This window comes from Vombatus ursinus, unplaced genomic scaffold (genome assembly GCF_900497805.2).
Source record: "Vombatus ursinus unplaced genomic scaffold, bare-nosed wombat genome assembly UNPS02014877.1, whole genome shotgun sequence".
In the NCBI taxonomy this organism is placed as follows: Eukaryota; Metazoa; Chordata; class Mammalia; order Diprotodontia; family Vombatidae; genus Vombatus; species Vombatus ursinus.
This window is the reverse complement of record NW_020954655.1, coordinates 2573154-2593795: the sequence shown is the minus strand read 5'-3', so window position 1 is coordinate 2593795 and position 20642 is coordinate 2573154. Positions and strand designations below refer to the sequence as shown.

The following is a 20642-nucleotide window of genomic DNA, read 5'->3' as shown; positions in this document are numbered from 1 at the left end:
TTAGTGTTTGTTTTAATTAGAATTAGTCCTTCCCTTAATCTGCTCTTCCTCTAATTCCTTTTTTCCTTCTTTTTTTTTTTTCCTTTTTCCCTGATGAGTGCAGTGTATTTCTGTAACCTGTATTTTTATAATTCCTTTGACCAGTTGAGATGAGGGTGAAGGTAAAGTTTCACCTCCTTCCCCTTCCCTTCTTCCTTGATTGTATTAACTTCTACTTTCTACTTCTACTTTCATTTTGTAAGATAATCCTCCCACTCTTTGAATTCTTCATTCTTTTTAAGATCTTCAGCACATAATTGAACCACAGTCAGACTGTTTGTCTAATTAGACTTCCCCTATGACCCCTGATGATAAGTTTCAGAGGAGATACATGTATCATCTCCCCATATTACAATGTAAGCAGTTTATTCTTGTTCCTTTGCCATTGTTCATTTGTGTCTATATTTTTATGTTTCTCTTAACCCCTATGTTTCAAGGCTTCTATACAGCTCTGGTCTTTTTTATCAGGAATGTTAGGAAGTCATTTATTTCATTAAAGGTCCATTTTTCACATTTTAAGATTACGTTCAGTTTGTCTGGGTAAGTTATCTGTGGCTATATATTTGTATATATAACTTGTATTTCAAGCTCTCCTTCGTGGTGCTTCTAAATCACGTGTGATTCTGACTAGCTCTTTGGCACTTGAATTTTTCTTTCTGGTTGCTTGCACTTTTTCTCTTTTTCTAAAAAGGAAGTTTTAGATTTGGGCTGTAATATTCTTGGGAGTTTTCATTTGGAAATTTGTTGCAGGAGGGACCAGTGGATTCTATTTATTTATACTTATGCTGGTTCTTAGAGATCTGGGCACTTTAATGATATCTTGATATATGATGTATAGACTCTTTTCAGTCATGGCTTTGAGGTAGTTCAATGATTCTTAAAATTTTTTCTACTCGATCTGTTTTTCAGGTCACTTTTTGCTATGATACTTTACATTTCATTTCTTTCAGTCTTTTGATTTTCTTTTAATTTTTTTGGGGGGGGCGGGTAAGTGTCAAGTGTTAGAGGCTGGATTTGAACTCAGGTCCTCCTGACTCCAGGGCCAGTGCTCTATCCACTGTGTCACCTAGCTGCCCCTTCTTTTAATATTTCTTCTTGTCTCATGGACTCATTGACTTCTTTTTGGTCTGTTCTAATTTTTTTAGGGAGTTTGTTGCTTGGGAAAGACTTTGTATCTCTTGTTCCAAGCTGTTAATTCTCTTTCTAATTTTCCATAGCTCTCATTTCTTTTACAGTTTTTTTCTTCTATTACTCCATAGGATTTTTAAACTCTTGCTTCATCACTTCGAGGAATTTTAATTGAAATAGTGCCCAAACTATGTTTTTCTTTGAGGCTTTGCCTGTAGATGTTTTGGAGTAATTTTCATTTCCTGTGTCTGTATCTTGAGTGTCCCTGTCAGTATAATACCTCTTATGGTAGAATTCTTTTTTTGTTTTCTCTTTTTCCCAGCTTGCTTTTCCTGGCTTTGGTCCTGATATTAGGGCTTGTCTTCGTGTGCTTCTGGAAGGAAAGTCTAGGTTGTTCTAATTGCTGCATTTTAGAAATGTTTAGTGTTGTGTTATTCTAGAATCTCAGGGTCAGCTCAGGCTGGAGACCTGCAAGCTGTCATTGTTCTCTAAATTATTTGGTCTAAGACAATGTCTGATCACTCACCCCTCTTCCAAGACATGAGTTTGGTTCTAAGTAATAGTGAACTGCTGCTGGACTTACCTCTTATTAGCCAGCTGGGAAGCTCTACTGGGTCAGTGGCTTTCCTGTAGGAATCCCTTTGAACTGAGATTCCTGCCCTGGGTCAATTCTCTGTAGGCTTCAAACTGGGCTGAAAAGTGGAACTGAGACCCCATTTTGCTTCTGGAATCTGAGTCAAACTGCTGCTGTTTACTTTTGAACTTACTCCCATCTGTACACTGCTTAGGACCTGCAACCTTTCCTTACCCTGAACTATCTCTGGGCTTGACTCCTTTCCTTAGTTCACTGTGGATCTTTTGAACTGAACCTGGGTAGTGAGTGAAAGAGCGGCCATTAAGTACCTGTTTATGAACACTATACACGTTTAGGCCTTTTTGCATTGCATCTGAGACCCCTTCTTGATCAGGTACATAGCTTCTCCCTATGCTCTAGTGCTCTTTTCTATGTTATACATTTTCCTGCTACTTCTTCGTCTTGGCTCTACTCTCCCATGACTTTTCTTATATTTTTGTTGTCAACATTCCTTAGCATTCTAAAGACTTTTAAAATAATGAAAGAAATAAAACACGTGGTTCTGCCTGTAAGGACCAGATATGTCAAATGACACATATGTTTAAACATTTTGCTGTTTTGTTATGAATATGATGAATTGCACCTATGCTTATTTTCTCTTGGGTCATTTCTTTGCTCATGTTGGTCTTTTTCCTCTTGGAGCATCAAGAGAATTCATCAAATGTTTATAAAAACTTTGAATTATTTTTGCATGTAGTTTCCACTATTATACTAATTTTTTTCCCTGATTTTTCAAATTTTAAGAGTTTGTAGTTTGGTTTTCACAATAAAATAGCTATGCGTATTATATCGTTACTGATAAAATGTCTGAGAAATTCTTTGATGAAGAGCTTTTAGAACTAATAAGAAATATCCCATATAACTCATCCCACATGGTGAACTTTAAGGTGGTGGATTTTATGACATAACTGCCACAACTGCAGTGTGTGAAACCAAGAAAAAGTATTCATCTGATTCCAGTGACAATCACTTAAGTCTATCACTTAAGTTCCTCTTACAGCTGGCAATCTAAAAAGGTAATGAGAATCAAAGTTCTCATTGGACCCAAGTATGTAGCAAAAAGAGATAAGAGCCATAATGTCTGAAAGGTAAAGATGGTTCTTGGCAATGGGCTGCTCCTTTTCAAGCAGAGTAAGAATGCTTGTAACAGCTAAATATTAATACACTCTGATCTGACTCTACTACATGTTCTGCAACCTGTGTCATCAAGAAAAGTCCTGTGGTTTTTTTTTCCTTCTAATTTTATTTAATGATTCAGTGCTTAGTAGATTCCAAATCTGCAAATTTTGAGGCCCAATGAGTTAGAAAAAGTTTTAGAATTAGAAAAGTTTATTGGTCTTATTGTAACTTGTGAAATGTACCCATAAAAAGTATATGGAATAGCTCCTAAGGGTGTCCTTTGTTCTGTAAAATTATGCCATAAAATTGATTCCTACATATAATGTACCTTCGATTTTGCTTGACAACTGAAAGGAAGTAAAATTTATTCCAGGATAAGTTTTGTCCTGCGTCCTCACTTTGGAATCCTTTTACTGAAAATTGTTAGAAAGCATTTATTCTTGATGTATTTGATGGTCAATAAGCAATTACTGTCTTGAAAGACATGCTATACTTTTCACTTTATATTTCTTGTTTTGTTTTGTTTTTGTTTGTTTTTTGTAATATGGAAACTTTTTTTGCATGACTTCACATGTAAAATTGATATCATTGCTTACTTTTTCAATGAGTGAGGGAGGTATAGGATAATTTTGGAAAAAAAGTCATAAAGAAAAAAAGATGGGAAAAAAAGACACATATATTTATTCGTTGTGTGTCAAGCCAGACAAATTTGGCCTGAAATTATGGTTGGCACCAGACATTGAAAAAAATACTAGTTCAACCGAATTCCTTATTTGAGAAAGACAATACTAAAAGCAGTGTCAGAACTCAAATAACCTGTGGCAATTATTTTATATCACGTGATCTTTTCTTGAGATTTAAGCAAAGGTTCTGTATAGTTGGGACTGTTCATCAGAGACCAGAAAACTTGAAAAAGTAGTTTTCAGAAACTGTAGAGAATCTGGTTTTGAAATCTTTTTTTTTTTTTTTTTTTTTTCTGGTGAGGCAGTGGGGTAAAGTGATTTGCCCAGGGTCACACAGCTAGTAAGTATCAAGTGTCTGAGGCCAGATTTGAGCTCAGGTCTTCCTGAATCCAGGGCTGGTACTCTATTGAAGTCTTTAGAGAAGCGTAGAGTGATAGATTTCATATCAGTGTATGAGAACCAGTTACATAACTGTTATGAGTACTCTCCATTCAGATTCAGTTGGAGAATAACCCTAAGTAAAAGCCAGATACTACTCCTCTTTTATGCAAAAATAAGGTAAGAGAGGATGTTCTTCACCAAATGACAAGGTGTTACTCCATGAAAGCAGTACGTAGGTTATGGCCTGTGCATGTTTTCTATAATGTTCTACATCTGGCCCTCATCTATTGGATAATGTGTAAAAAATTTGTAATTCAGAAAGCCATCAAGAATATTGTACATCCAAAAGGTGAGTGAGAAGGTTACTAGGCAGTCTAAGTTATAACTCAGAAATCATAGCAACCATAGTTGAATACATGGATACTCTGGCCAAAAAGTGCCTCACTTACACGACAGAATAGGGAACGGGACCACAGATTTGCAAAAATCCTCTTCGTGGCAAATGCCTCACCAAAAAATATGCAAAATGTGATTTGTAAATAAGTTGTTATAAGGAAATAAATATTTGATAGGGTTTTTCTCCTATCTGTGCAAATGAACTTTAAGTACAAAAAAATGAGAAGCTGATATGATTTTAATTTATAATAAAAAGTTGTCATTCTGTATTTTGTTTGCTGTACAGATAAAAAATGTATATGTACTGCATCCATTGATGTAGCTTAATCCTTTGAGGTATTCTTAATTTTTGCTCCCTGTAATGGTTTGTAATTTAGTAACCTGAAGTTTCTGAAGAAATTAACAGTTTATCATTTTGTGCCTATATGTGTACCTACTATTAAATTTTACATTTCCTGCTATTCTAAAGATAAATATATTATAATTATTTCATAGGATGATATTTTTATTAGTATCTTGGTTTTATATTTCTGTTTATTCCTCTCCTTTCCCTGAGAATTTTGTTTAAAGTTTATTGTGTTTATTTCAAGTCTTTTCCCAATGTACATCCTCCCCTGTCACTGAACCTTGTATTGTAACGAAACGAAGAGAAATAGTTTAGCAAAAACCAAACAACAAAGTAATATACAGCATTTCACACAGCTTCAGGAATTTTTCAAAAGCTAGGTAAAATTGATAAACTGTTCCAGAGAGACTTAGAGAAACTCCTTCATTCTTTATTTTCTGATACCAGTTTTTCTTTGTGATCTTAGACACTAAAATGAAAAGTTCCCGTGTCTGATAATTTCCCTCATTATAAAATTTTAGATGAGACTAATATTTAAATTTGGAGAATGATGCTGGGAAAATTATGAAAGCTGTTATTTGTAATGTTTTGTACTGTGATATATGTTAGAATATTGTTGAAAACTGGTAAATATTATTTGTAGGCGATCTCATTTTCTACTTTACCATATCTTATTTTGATTCCCATTTTTTCATTACCTTTTGCCTGTAATCATTTGCTGAGCCTAGTTGATTCTACCTAGCAACTAACATCTTGTATCAGTTCTCTCAACATTTTCATTGATACTGCCCTAGTTCTGGCCTTTAAAAAAATGCAACTCTTATTTGCCAGCTATCTACCTCATTAAATTTGTGGTGGTTAGGAAATTATGGAAGTTCCTATACAGTTAGATGAGCATCAGACACTAGACCTTTTACCTCTCCAGAGCTGGTAACATAAAATAGACATTTCACTCTCCTTACTAAATGGATTATTTATTTGAAGTAATATTTTTGGGAAACTTGGTAGCACTCCATGCAACATACTGATCAATAATGTACATATTACACAGCAGACACCTAAGGATCTCTTTTCTTTCGGGGGCGGGGAGAGAGATTGAGATGGAGTTTTCTGGGCATTTAAACTAGCTTAAATGTTTTTTACTTGCACCGTACTGTCCCTCTAGCAGCGTATATGCACACTGTGACAATGCTTTAGAAACATGATTTCACTCATGTATATGTTATTTGTCCTGATGCAGATTGTAACCCTTCCATATGTTCTATTCCTATGTGATATGGCTGTGTTTTCTCAATACACCTGTGGCCTTCTTCACGTCCTTTTAACATTTTGGAGGAAGGGAAATACTACTTTAACTTCATCCCTAAATTTTTGGTCTGTTGTCTCATTGTTTTCATTATCTTTATGAAATGGTTTCTATGCTTTGTTCTTTTATCCTCTCATTCTTTAGGTTAAGATATTTAGTTTTCGTTAATCTTTGCTTCAAAGGCCTTTGTTCAAATATAGTTTTTATTACATTATGGTTGGTAAAAGATGCATTTAGCATTTTAGCTTTTTTGTATTTGTGCAGTTTTAATGCTGTAGTACATGGTTATTTTTTGAAGGTGCCATGCACAGCCGAGAAATAATTATTCCCATTTAGTATGTTCCAGAGGTCTATCATATCTAATTTTTCTAAAATCATATTTAGGCTCATCATTTCGTTTTGTTAATTTTTGGTTAGATTTATCTCAGTAAGATAAATTGAGGACCTGCACTATTATAGATTTGTTGTCTATTTCCTCTTTTAAGAACTTAGACTATTTGTGCTATTTGGTGCATAGATTTTCAGTACTGATAATGATTCTTTGTCTATGGTGCCTTTTAACAAAATATAGTTTTCTTTGTTTTGTCTCCTTAAATTAGGTCTATTTTTGCTTTGCTCAAACTCATGATTTACTACCCTTCCCTTTTTTATTTAAGCTGAAGCTTAGTTGATTTTTCTCCAGCCCTTTATATGTATATTCCTGTTTCAGGGGCATTTCTTTGTAAACATTGTTGGATTCTGGTTTTTCATTTCTTCTGCTCTTCACTTGTTTTATGAGTGAGTTTATCCCCTTCATATTCACAATTATGATTGCTAATTGTGTATTTCCCTCTGTTCTATTTGCTTATGCTTTTTGTTCTCTTTGTTTTGCGTCTAACTAATCTCTCAATCTGTTTTCCTTCTTATTCCCAACTTTTCTCTTAACCCTTTGCCCTCCAGTTTCCTTGTCAGGTGAATGTATTTCTGGGGGCAGCTAGGTGGCGCAGTGGATAGAGCACCGTCCCTGAAGTCAGGAGGACCTGAGTTCAAATGCGGCCTCAGACCAAACACTTGACACTTACTAGCTCTGTGACCCTGGGCAAGTCACTTAACCCCAATTGCCTAAAAATAAAAAAAAAAGATCACTACTGTATTTCTTTACTCAGCTGTGTACATATGTATTCTTCCCTCCTTTAATTAGTTCAGATGAAAATGAGGTTCTGGTCTAAACTACTCCCCCCATTCTCTCTTCCTTTTAAAGACTTCTACTTTCATACTTCATTTATTTATGTGAGATAATTTTCCCAGTTCTTCTTTTCTTCCTGTTCTCCTAGATATTCTTCTTCCCCACCTTTTTTTGTTCTTTTAAGATTGAAACACAATAAAATTAAAGTATAATACAATCACTCCTATCTTCTCTGTAATTAGACCCCATTTCTGACTCCTGATGATGATAGTTATAAGGATACAGACATCATCTCATAGTTAAATGTAAGTCATTTGACCTTGTTTATTCCCTTATGATTTCATATTCTTGTTTATCTTTTTATGCTTTGACTCCTGCGTTTTAAAAATCTTGTAAGATTTTCTACTCAGGTCTGGTTTTTTCATCAAGAATGCTTAAAAATGTCTAATGATCATTTTCCCTTTGTGGTTTATGCTCAGTTTTGTTAGATAAGTTATTCTGGTTTGAAAGCTTAGGTTTTTTGCCTTCTGCAATATCATTTCAACCTCTCCACTCTTTATAGTGGTGGCGTCTAGAACTTTTGTGATTCTAACTAGCTCCCTAATTCTTTTTTTTTTTCCTGGTTGCTTACAGTATTGTTTCTTTGACTTAGAAATTCCAGGTTTTGGTTGTTATATTTCTGGGAGTTTTAATTTGGAGATTTCTTTCAGGATGTAACCAGTTGATTTCTTCAGTTTCTATTTTGTGCACTGGTTCTAAGAGGTCTTTGCAATTTCCTTTTATTTCTTGAAATATGTGTAGGCTCTTTTTGGTTATAGCTTTCAGGAAGTCTTTCGGCAGATTCTTTATTTATCTCTCCTTGATCTGTTTTCTAGGTCAATTTTTGCTTATAGATACCTTCCTTACATTTTCTTATAATATTTTTAGACTTTATTTTAATATCTATTGATGTCTTGTAGAGTCATTAACTTTTATTTGGTCAATTCTAATTTTCTTAATTATTTTCTTGGGTAAGATTTTGTACTGTTTCTAAGGTATTAATTATTTTTTCATATTTTCTCCCTTAGCTCTCATTTCTTTTCTCATTGCTTTCTCTACCACTTTCATTTGGGCTTTTAAAATAATTTTTCAGTTCTTTAAAAAAAAACCTAACTCTACCAGATATTCTGGTTTGATTTTTGTCTAAGCAGTATTTTCCTTTGAGGCTTCGCTTGCAGATATTTTGTAGTCATTTTCTCCTTGTGAGATTGTTTCTTGAGCTTCCCTATCACCATTATAGCCCTTTACGGTGGGTTTCTTTTTCTGTTTGCTCTTTCTGCTGGCCTGCTTCATGACTTTGGACTTTATGGTTAGTGCTGGGCTCTTTTCTCACCCAGCTTTGTATCTTTTGGTTTGTTTCTGGTTGATTCCGTAGACTGCTGTTGGACTCAGTCACTATTAGTCTGCTGGGAGGTTTAGGATGACTGTGACTATGCAGGCTGTCTTTTGGTCTAGAGCTAACTCCTTCCTTGCTTGTTTCTCTGCAGGCTTTTTCCTAGGTTAGAGACTAGAAACAAGTCCCTGTTATAATCCTGGGATCAGAGCCATACCACTATTGTTTGCTTTTGAATTTGTTTCTTGCTTGTTACATAGCTTAGGGCTCACTGGTGACAGTTCCTCTTTGCCACCCAAAGTGCATATCATCCTATCAGTTATACTGGGACACAGAGCTGCCAGATGAGACTTTTTCTGCATCCCTTTTTAGTTTAAGGAAGGGTCCCATAGAATCTCTTTATGCACTACTTCTTCCTGCCCTGGGGTCCATTCTCAGCTCTCTTTCAATCTCTAGGTGCCGGAATATGCATACAGCAGGCTTCTACTCAGACCCCATTCCCAGTTTCCACAGACTTTTCTGTCTCCAAATCAGCCTTGGATCAAAGAATAATTCACTGTGAATTTTTCTTGGGTTTCCTAATTAGAATTTGATCTGGTGTTTTCTAGTTCTTTGTGGAAGAAGTTTTGTGGGAGAGCTAGGATGTACTTCTTGCTATTCTACCATCTTGACTCTGCTTCTGAAATACTATTTCTCAATGTGAGCTGGTGAACGTTTGCTTGACTTGTATAGCCCCAGCACCCAGGATGTGTACATAGTGAGGCTTGTCTGAGGCAGAGAATAGGCGTTTACCACTTCTCAGCCACTTGATTGCTGTGGTGCAGTTAGAGTTGTTTCCTGGGTCCTTGCCCTTCCTCTTATTAGGTAATTCAGAGAATACCCTGCTTTCAGTGTTTTAAACTCCCCCGTTGCCTTCATAGGTGATGGGGCAGTGCCACATCAGCTCTTTGTCTAAAATCCTATGTAGGTTTGAACTCTTGAGTAACTTAGAAGCCTTGGATAAAATAATTGCATGTTAAGCTACCGGTCTGCTTGTGGAGGTAATGAAGACTTCACATCTGCTCTTTCCTGTTGGCCTCTGTTCTCTCTTGATAACTGCCATCACTCTTGTTTTGCCTTATATTTATTATTTCTAAAGAAACTAAAAAGATTTTTTTTTTTAGATTTAGTTTTATTTTCTGTTCCAAATTCTCTCCCTGGGGGGAGTCCCCCCATACATTAAGAAGGAAGGAAAATAAAACTCATTACATACACACATGTAAAGCATTTCTGCAATAGGAATCCCCTGTTCCCTTTGCTGCACCCCCCTCAAAAAAAAAAAAGGAAAAAAGGTGGGTGGTAGGAGAAAGAAATAGAATATGCTTCACTCTGCACTTGAGTCCATCAGTTCTCTATCTGGAGGTAGAAAGTGTATTTCAGCATGAATCTTTTGGAATTGTGGTTGGTCATTGTGTTTCAGTTACTAAGTCTTTCAGAGTTGATTATCTTTATAGTATTGCTGTTACAGTATAAATTCTGGTTCTGCTCACTTCACTTTACATCAGTGCATACAAATATCTTTCCAGGTTTTTCTGAAACCATCCCCATCATTTCTTACAGCACAATAGTATTATATCATATTTCCATACCATAACTTGTTCAGGCACTTTCCAATTTATGTGTCTTCTTAGTTTCTAATTCTTTGCTACTACCAAAAAAAAGCTGCTATATAGGGCCTTTTCCTCTTGCTTTCGTCTCTTCAGGGTATAGACATAATAGCAGTATATCTGGCTCGAAAAATATATAGTTTAATAGCTTTTGGGACATTTTTACAAAATGTTTCTCGGAATAGTTAGGCTAGTTCACAGCTCCACTATTTATCAATTGGGGAATAACTTTTATTTTTATAAATTGGGTTCAGATAAGTTCCCCAATATATCTTAGAAACAAGACCATCATCTGAGAAACCTGCTGCAAAGATTTTTCTCCCTAGTTTCCTGCTTCTCGTTTTGGCCACACTGTTTTTTTTTTGTGCAAAACCTTTTTAATTTTATGTAATCAAAATTAACCATTTTAAGGTCTGTTCATGAATTCTCCTAGCCGAGATCTGAGAGGTAATTTCTTCCATGATCTACTAATTTTCTTTTATCAACCTTTATGTCTCAATGTACCCGTTTTAAGTTTATTTTGCCCAACAGTTTGAGCTGTTGGTCTATGCCTAGTTTCTGCCAGACTACTTTCCAGTTTTCTCAGCAGTTTTTGCCACATAGTTCTTGGCCCAGTAGGTAAGATCTTGGAATTTATTAAACACTAGGTTACTGTGCTTTTTTCCTTCTGTATATCGTGTACCTAATCTTTTCCACTGTTTAACCACTCTTTCTTACACAGTACCAAATTGTTTTGGTGATTACAGTTTTGTAGTGTAGTTTGAAATCTGGTACTACTCAGCCCCCCCCCCCTTTTTTTTAATTCCTTTGATATTTTTGAAGTTTTGTTCCTCCATATAATCTTGTAATAATTTTTTTCTAGCTCTTTATGGCACTGAATAAATTAATTTAGGTAGTAGTATTTTCATTTTACTAGCTTGGCCTACCCATAAACAATTATATCTCTTTTTGTTTTTGCAAAGTAAATTTTTGTAATTTTTTGGGGGGGGGTAATTGTGTTAATGTAGTTCCTGTGAATTTCTTGACAGGTAGTCTCCCAAGTGTTTTATACTTCCTTTAATTATTTTAAGTGGAATTTCTTTTTCTATCTCCTTCTGGTTTTGTTGGAATATACAGAAATGCTGATGGTCTATGTGGTTTTATTTTATGCCCTACAACTTTGCTGAAGTTTTGATTAATTTTTTAATTGACTCTCTAGGATTCTTTAAGTAAAACATACCCATAGACAGTGATAGTTTTGTTTCCTTACTGCCTGTGCTTATTCCTTCAGCACAGGATTGAATAGTAATGGTAATAATAGATATCCATGACCCAGAACTGGGTAATGAGTGACAGAGCTGCCATTTGGCACCCATTCCTGTTTCCAGTACTAGTTCAGGTGTCCCCTGGGATCTCTTTCTGCCTTGTTACTCACTATCCTGGTTCCCTATCTGTTCTTGGCACTGGAAAGCTCCCTGTCCACTGCAGGTTTATGTTCTGAGTTAAAGTTTAGAACTGAGTTGCAGCTCTGTTCCTGGTCTCAGAGCCACAGTGCTAATTTTCTGGAATTTGTTTTGTACTCCGTGATCAGTTTAAGGTCTCCTGCATGCCAAGTGGAGGCAGCTTTTCTCTATCCTGGATCTAGGTAATGTGTGATAGACTTAGCAGATGGCTAGGTTCCTGCCCTCAGCTCAGTCTGGTTTAAAGGTCTTCTGTGAACTTTTCCAGGTATTCTATCTGGCTCTCTTTTCTTCCCCGGATTCTGGAATGTTTCTAGTGTTTCTCCTTCTGTTACGTTTCTAGCGTCTCCACTGCTGTTAAATTCCTGGCCAGCCCAGTGTCCTCGGACTTCTGTCTATGTCTTCCTAAGCTGCATTGCACTGGAGAAATGACTGACTTTTTCTTGGTTTTGCTAATTAGAGTTTGGTTCTAGGTTGTTGTGGAGGTGTGTTGGGAGAGTTAGGCAAAAATGTTTCCATTCCCTCCACCATCTTGACTCCTGATAAAAAAGGAGGTTTTAAAAAACCCAACAACATGTACTTCCACATTATTAGTCACATCAAGTATTTAATTCTAGGGTCCCATATTTCTAAAGAACCTTCATTTCTGTAACCATTGGGGATCTAGATCTCTCCTGTCTCTATCAAAGACTGTGGCCTTCCATACTTTCTTTTCTAGTACTTCTTCTATGGGAATGTCTTTGACTATAGTACCTACTTAGCCAATCAATGTGAAAGAACAGTTTTTGATAGTGGAAGAAGTGGGGTAAAAACAATATATGTTAGTGAAAACAGGAGTGATTAAGAAGTTAAATCAAACTTTATCAAGGTTAGTTGAAGTTACAGAAGTGCCTGAATTACTTGACGGGCAATAATTTTAATATTGTTTCATTTTGTGACAGCAGTGATCATAGTTTTGTGATTTTACTGATACTGGGCTGTCAGTCTGTGACCAGATGAATAAGAAACTATTTGTTTATAGCCTTTGACTGTTTATTTATTTATGTATTGATACAACTGTTGACTCAATGGATAGAGCACTGGGTCTGAAGTCAGAAAGACCTGAGTTCAGGTGTGGCTTCAGACACTTCCTAGCATGACCCTAGGCAAGTCACTTAACTCTGCCTGACAGAAGGATCCACTGGAGAAGAAAATAGTAAACCACTCCAATATTCTTGCCAAGAAAACTCCATGGACAGTGTGGTCCACAGGATCACAAAGAATCAGACACGACTGAACAACAACGTTTATGTATTGAGAAATTGCTTTAGATCATGTGTTTATGTGTACACATGTGTATGTGTTTATGTATCTTTGATACCATTCCTTTATCACAGAAGTTTGGTACAAACATTTTTTCTATTCAGACCACTTATTCTAGGTAGATTAATTTGTTTTGCAGAAACCTTTCAGTTTTAAGTAATAAAAGTTAACTATTTTTTGTAATAATTAAGGTCACATCTATGTAGAATTTATTTTGAAATATGATATAAGGTGTTGATCTAAGACTGATTTTTGCTAGACTGCTCCAGTTTTCCCAGATGTGTGTTTTGTTTTTTTTAATCAAATAGGGAGTTCTTTCTCTAATTTATGTTTTCTGTTTTGTCTAACATTTTCATGAATTTCTGACAGGAATTCCTTTCTTGAGTTAAACTGATCTGACTTACTGTTTATTAAATTCAATTTCTGGTTTTCTTGCTTTAGTGCCTTGGCTTGTTCATGCTAGACTTTAATGCCTGACATGGCCTTTCCAAGGCAGATTATCGTACCAAATTTTCACCCTATTCAAATCATGGTGGCTCTTGTGTTTTAGTCCTACTCTCCCTTCTTTAAAAGTTCATTATTTGGCTCACCATTTTTCTCCTTTCTCCTTTCATCTTCTCTACCCCTTCCTTGTCCCTAACTTTAATCAGTGTTGATATTCCCTCAAATCTCTAACACCCGAATTCCTTAATCTCCTTAAATTCCCATGAGCATACTCCTTAATTTTAGCCACATACAGGAGGGGTCACATCTTGGATCTCCCCCTTACCCGTTTCCTTAATTAAAGACTTTTACATTCCTCTGATTTTCTGTCTTGTCTTTCTCTGCGTTTCAGTCCTTCTACACCTATGTTTTACCCTCATCTGACCTCCATTTACCCGTTTTTCACTTCACTTTTCCTCCCTTTCAAATCTTGATTTGAAATTAAATTAAAATTAGCCAAATTAGTCAAGAATTCCTCTCTTTCTCACCCTTTACACCACCCCTGTCCATATACTCTCAAATTCCTCTCTGCTTTGTCCTATTACTGCCTATCCCTGGTTCATACTTGGTGAGAATACTCTTAGCCCCTGTCTCTTCTTTCTCATGTATGGTGAATGGAGCTGGAGTAAGTCAAACAGTACATTTTGACTGAATATGTTATAAATTTGTTATTAAACTTTAATCTGTCCCTCATGGCATTAAGGCAGTCCTTTTATTCCTCCCTAATTGAATCCCCATCTCTCTCACCTCCCAGTATTTTAAACCTTCTGTTCTTTCCTTAGCCATCACAGATCTCCCTTCTGCCACTTCTCCCAATCCCTCAAGCAAGCTGAGAGCCTTGTTTCTGCCTTTACTGAGAAAATTTAGGCCACTCAATTTGACCTCCCTTGTCTTTTGAACCCAGATTCCTTGACCATCATTCCCTACCCCTCTTCTCTTTTTTCCCCTAGTCTGACAGTGAGGCAACTCTTCTTACCATCCCTATATATTTACTCAATTCCATCCCTTTTTATCTTTTCCAGTCATTTCCCTCTCTAATTATGACCTCTTCTCTATCTGTTCCCTATTGCCTTCAAATATCCCTTTCCCATTCTTTAAAAAGTCTTCGCTATAGTCTACTATTCTTCAAACTGTTGTCCTATCTTTGCTTCTTTTCTCAACCAAATTTCTAAAGCTGGCTGTCTGTACTTGTCTTTGCTTCCTCTCCTCTATTTCACTGCTCAGCTCTTTGCTATCTGACTTCTGACCTCAGCAACCAACAGAACTGCTTTCTCCAGTTAACAGCTTTCTATTTTTTTTTTCAATCACAACATTTTTATTGATTATCTTTTGTTTCTCTCCTCTCATATTCCCTGCCATATCTTCCGCTCTTTCCCCCATTTCTGGCTCTGACTATACCTGCAGCCTTTGCAACATTGTAGAACCTGTCAGAGATTCTACTTTGCAGGCCTAGCCTTTGAGAACCTGGGGTCCTGTGCACTTGATGAGTCATCAGAATAGAACTTCACTACAGTAAGGAAACAGGCTTGACTAATTTTTCTGAAAGGGGAATAACTAGTTCTAAAGTTACTTGCCTTTATTGTCATGTTCATTTTTTCCTCCAGCATTTGTTTAGCGTTAACTGCCTTCTTGGGACTGTGCTAGTTGGAGTAGATTTGTTTCAAATTATTTTATTTTGTCATTTTCTCTTGACTGTTTTGAGTATTTATTAGCTTTTTGTTCAATTAGAAATTTCTCTGATGTAAGGAAATGCTAAATTAGCTCATGCTTTATTAACATGTAGATCTTCTTTGTTTTTGTTAAAGTGCCAAGGATGATATTGATCTTGAAGCCTTGGCTGCAGAAATAGAGGGAGCTGGTGCTGCCAAGGAACAGGAACCTCAGAAGTCAAAGGGTAAAAAGAAAAAGGATAAGAAGAAACAAGATTTTGAGTAAGCATGTTATTTTTTTAAAATGTAGTTTCTGAGATATTTATATTTGATTCACTTATTAATCTATCTTTTGAAAATTTGTTTTGGTTTCTAGTGAGGATGATATCCTGAAAGAGCTTGAAGAGTTGTCTTTAGAAGCACAGGGAGTCAAGGTTGACCGTGAAACTACTGGAGTAAAGGTGAAAGACTTGTTTATTCTTCTTGCCTCCTCTAGTTGGCAAGTGATTACTTCATGCCTCTAAATAGCTACAAGCCACTGGATAAAATTTAGAATTATCATTTTAAGATAAATTTTACTAACTTGTGTTTATTTTTATTAAGTGACACGAACTGCTTTAAGCTAATTTATTTAAATTTCATGTAATTATTAAAATTTATGAAGATTCTCTTTCTTTAGTTCAGTAGTCTCAAATTCAGTAATTAAACTCACTGATTTTTAGTCCTAAGTTACATGTTCCCCTCCAGGTTCTTGAAATCAGGCATACTTTCTGATCACTCATTTATTTATTTAAATATTCAATCACCTAATCATTTATTTATTTATTTATTGGATAGGTTTCTTGGTGGATAGGCCTTTCAGTCCATGCCTTTTTACATATTTTGAAGAAACTTGTGTGTGACTTTTCATATGGGACAAATTTTATTTCATAGCTGTTCATCTGTCTATTTCACGATATCAGGTTTGAAAGGAATAAAGACTTTAAGTTATGGAGAGTACACAACTTTCCAAATCAGTCCATTTTACTTTGGGGCAAGTATGACTTAATATATACCTTACACCTCTTTGCAACTTATTCCTGAAGTTCACCAGTCCTTTTGTATAGGAATGATTAGTTTAATCTTTCTTCTATAGTGTAGCCCTTTAAACATTTGATGACAGTTTTAATGTCCCCAAATATCACCAGTTTCTTCAATTGCTCTTTTATGGCATATTTTGCAGTGTCCTCCTCTTCCTAGGTATACTCTTGTTTGTGCTCCAGTTCTTGAAATATCCTCCCAAAAAGTCCTTAGAAGTGAACATGATAATCTGTCTAGATTAGTCAGGAATTTTTAAACTTTTTGATATTATGTTGGGGAATTGAGTGATTGAGCCCAACTACTGTTAATAGATCAGAATGAAGAGAAGTGGGAGTTTTAGATCTTAGTACTATTCAACATTTTAATCAGTAATTCAGACGAAGGCAGATTTGGAAAACATCAATTTACAGATGACTCATCTGACAATAGCTAACATGTTAGATGACATTCACATAATCCAACCCATAATTGGACAGGAATCCCCTCTACAATATTGCCAGAAAATGGATAACCAGTGTCTGCACTACATAGATTCCTCTTAGGAAGTCTGGTGAAACCTTTGTAATCTTTCTTAGTATAAAGATTTTAGATGCATTGAATAAATTTACTGAATTGGCCTCACTTGGTTTCTCCCCAATTGGACCACTTATGAAATTAATTGTTTTGGGTTTTTGTTTATAAGTATTTTTTGGAGAAAAAAAACCCCAACTACTTGATAATGTGAAACACTAAATATTTATATTAAAATTTGGATTACCAAGGAAACTAATTACATTGGCACAGTTATCAGTGTTTTTTTAAAAACCGAGTTCACAGATGATAAACTAACTACTGATCTAGGTATAGTTTGGCCAGCACATTCTGTACATTTTGCATTTTATTAATGCAGTGAGGCTAAAACCTTACTAACAACTCAATAACTTTTTTTCCTATTAGGTTATTATTTCATATTAGTTTGTACTCCACTAAAATCTCCAGATCTTTTTCGACATTCATTTTTTTAAGATTTTGAGTTCGAAATTTTTCTCTCTTCTCTCTTCTCTCCCCAGGACAGCAAGTAATCTGGTACAGGTTATACATGTACAATCATGTTAAACATATTTCTATGTTAGTCATGATCCCCAGATCTTTTTCACATGAACTAGCCAAATCTCCCCCAAAATCTACTTGTTGTAAGTTGATTTCTTATACTCAAATTAGGATTTAAAGTCCATTGTTCTTGCATTTTGAGATTCTAATTCCAGCCTTTGTGTTAAGTTTTTAAGAAAAATTTATCAGGTACAACTTAACTTATCCCAAATATAAAGAAGACAAGACATTTTTCTTGAACATAAACCATGATTTAAAAAGGCAACCAACTGGGGAAATTCCTAGCAGAAGTGTGTTTAAAGGATAGGTCCAGACAATTCATGAGAAGATGAAAATAGTAAATCAACACTAAAAAAATTGAGGGTTTCACTAATGATTAATTAAAGATAAAGGATATATGATCATTGTTGCCCTGATACGTGAGAATAGAGAGGGAATAGACTTGTTCTGCTTACCATAAAAGGATAGCAGTAGGAGGCTAGAGACATTGTTTAGAGACTGATTTTGGCTTGATGTGAAGAAAAGCTTCTGAACATGACTTTCTATGGTTAGAATTGGGTGTCTTATGAATGCATGACTTCTCCAGTAATGGTGGTCATCGGTACAAAGGCTAGTTATCCATTTTCTGGCAATACTGTTGAGGGGATTCCTGTCCAATTATGGGTTGGATTATGTGGCTATCATCTAACATGTTAGCTATTGTCACATTTGAATCATCTGTAAATTGATGTTTTCCAAGTCTGCCTTTGTCTGAATTACTGATTAAAGTGTTGAATAACACTAAAATCTAAAACTCCCGCTTCCCCCCACTCTGATCTATTAATAGTAGTTGAGCTCAGTCACTCAATTCCCCATTTCTGCTAACTGTGCTGTGTTTCAGCTTTTACTTTCATCTTGTCCAGAAATATAGCTTGAGAAACTTTGTATGTTACTGAAATCCTAGAGAATGTATCTATAAAATTCCTTTCTTTTACCAATCAAATAAATTCTCGTCAAAAAAGGAAATATATTTGGTCTGGGTTTTGCATGACTTGCTCTTACTGAAGCCATTCTGGATCTTCATGATGACTCCATTCCTTTAATAATATATTCTAGAACTATTCAGAATCATGGCATTAGCTTATATTTTATAGAATTCAGACTTCTTTTTTTTTGTTTTTTTTGAAATTTGGACTATTTGCCCTTCAGTCTTTTTTTAATAATAGTTTAGTTTTTCCTCAAATGACATATAAAGACAATTTTTAACATTGATTTTTTAAACATTTTGAGTTCCAAAATTCTGTTACTCCCCCCTCCCTGAGATGGTAAGCAGTTTGATAAAGGTTTTACATGTGCAATTAAGCAAAACATTTCCATATTAGTCATGTTGTGAAAGAAGACACAGACTAGAAAAGAAAGTGAAAAATAGTATGCTTAAATCTGCATTCAGCCTCCCATTAGTTCTTTCTCTGGTTGTTGATAGCATTTTTCATTGCCAGACCTTTGAAATTGTCTTAGATGATTGTGTTGCTGAGAATAGCTAGGTCATTCACAGTTGATCGTCATACGGTATTGCTGTTACTGTGTACAGTGTTATTCCTGGTTCTGTTCACTTCACTTTGCGTCAGTTTGTGTCAATTCTGGTTTTTCTGAAATCATCTTACTTATCATTTCTTATAGCACAATAGTATTGCATTACAGTCATATACCAAAGATGATCAGCTATGAATGACTTGTCTTGAATCACTACATTGATCTGAAGGACTTGTGATGAAAAATGCTATCCATCCCTGGAGAAAGAACTGATGGTGTTTGAATACAGATTGAAGCACACTTTTTTTGCTTTCTTTATCTCTCTTGAGGGTTTTTTTTTGGTCTGTGTTTTCTTTTACAATAATTATGGAAATGTTTTGCATAACTACACATGTATAACCTATATCAATTTGCTTGCCTTCTCAGTGAGGGGGGGTGGGGAGGGAGGAAGGGGGAGAATTTGGAATGCAAAGTTTTAAAAACAGAGGTTAAAGTTTGTTTTTACATGTCACTGGGGAAAAATAAAATAATAAAAATAATCATATACCACAACTTGTTCTTCAGCCATTCTCCAATTGATGAGCATCCGCTTAATTTCCAATTCTTTGCCACCACAAAAAGAGCTACTGTAAATAGTTTTGCACAAATAGTTATCCCTTCCACATCATGAAAGTTAGCCCCAGGGATCTGGAAAATCCATGTAAAAATTTTTGGCCCTTCTCGCATAACCAGAGAAGAAGTTTGAATTTTTTCTTTTTCTTTTATGGGATGTATATGGTACCTTTTTGTAAAATTTGTGTTGATATTATACAATATTATACATATATTTTATGCATTTCTGAGTTTCTGAGCTTTTTCTGTTTTGTCTGCTGGTCTTCACGTGTGGTCTGTGGCTTCTTCAAAACTCCCTCAAAATTCCCATTTAATTTCTTATCCTGACTCACAATATATCAAAGCTGCAATGGGGAAAGTCGCAGTGTGGGATAACTTGGTTTCTTTTCCATTCATTCATTCCTTAATTCATCTCTTTGGGATACAGACCTAGTAGTGGTATTGCTGAGTATACATAGTTTTATAGCCTTTTGGGCATAGTTTTAAATTGCTCCCCAGAATAGTTGGATTAGTTTACAACTCTACCAACTGTGCATTATTGTCCCAATTTTCCCACATCCCCTCCAACATTAATCACTTTCCTTTTCTGTCGTGTTAGCAAACCTGATAAGTATGAGATGGTACCTCAGAGTTGTTTTAATTTGCATTTCTCTAATCAATAATGATTTAGAGCATTTTTTCATATGACTATGGAGAGCTTTGATTTCTTCATTTGACAACTACCTGTTTTTATCCTTTGACTATTTATCATTTGCAGAATGATTTGTATTCATATAAATTTGGCTCAGTTCTGTATATGAGAAGTGAAGGAGACCTTTTTCAGAGAAACTTGCTATAAAAAAATTGTTTGCTAGCTTTCTGTTTTCTTTCTAATCTTGGTTGCATTGGTTGTGCTTGTGCAAAACCTTTTTAATTTAATATAATCGGAATCATCCATTTTACATCTCATAATGCTCTCTATCTTTTGTTTGGTTATACATTTTTCCTTGATCCATAGCTCTGACAGGTAAACCCTTCCTTGCCCCAATTTTTTTCTCATTATCACCCTTTATGTCCATGTTATGTACCCATTTTGACCTTATCTTGTCGTACAGTATAAGATGCTGATCTATACCTAGTTTCTGCCAGTTGTTTTCCAGTTTTCCTAGCAGCTTTTGTCAAATAGTGAGTTCTTGTCCCAAAAGTTTGGATCTTTGGGTTTATCAAACAATAGATTATTATAGTCATTTACTACTGTGCATGGTGTACCTATTCTGTTCCA

At 35.4% G+C, this 20642-nt stretch overlaps 1 protein-coding gene across 1 annotated transcript in view; it reads left to right on the top strand.

The window, feature by feature from the left end:
* EIF5B (eukaryotic translation initiation factor 5B) overlaps nt 1-20642 on the top strand; it is an 80620-nt gene that overhangs the window by 16051 nt on the left and 43927 nt on the right. The window contains exons 2-3 of the mRNA XM_027842578.1: nt 15245-15370; nt 15465-15549. Of these exons, the coding sequence (XP_027698379.1) occupies nt 15245-15370; nt 15465-15549 (211 nt within the window). The remainder of the gene's footprint in view (nt 1-15244; nt 15371-15464; nt 15550-20642) is intronic.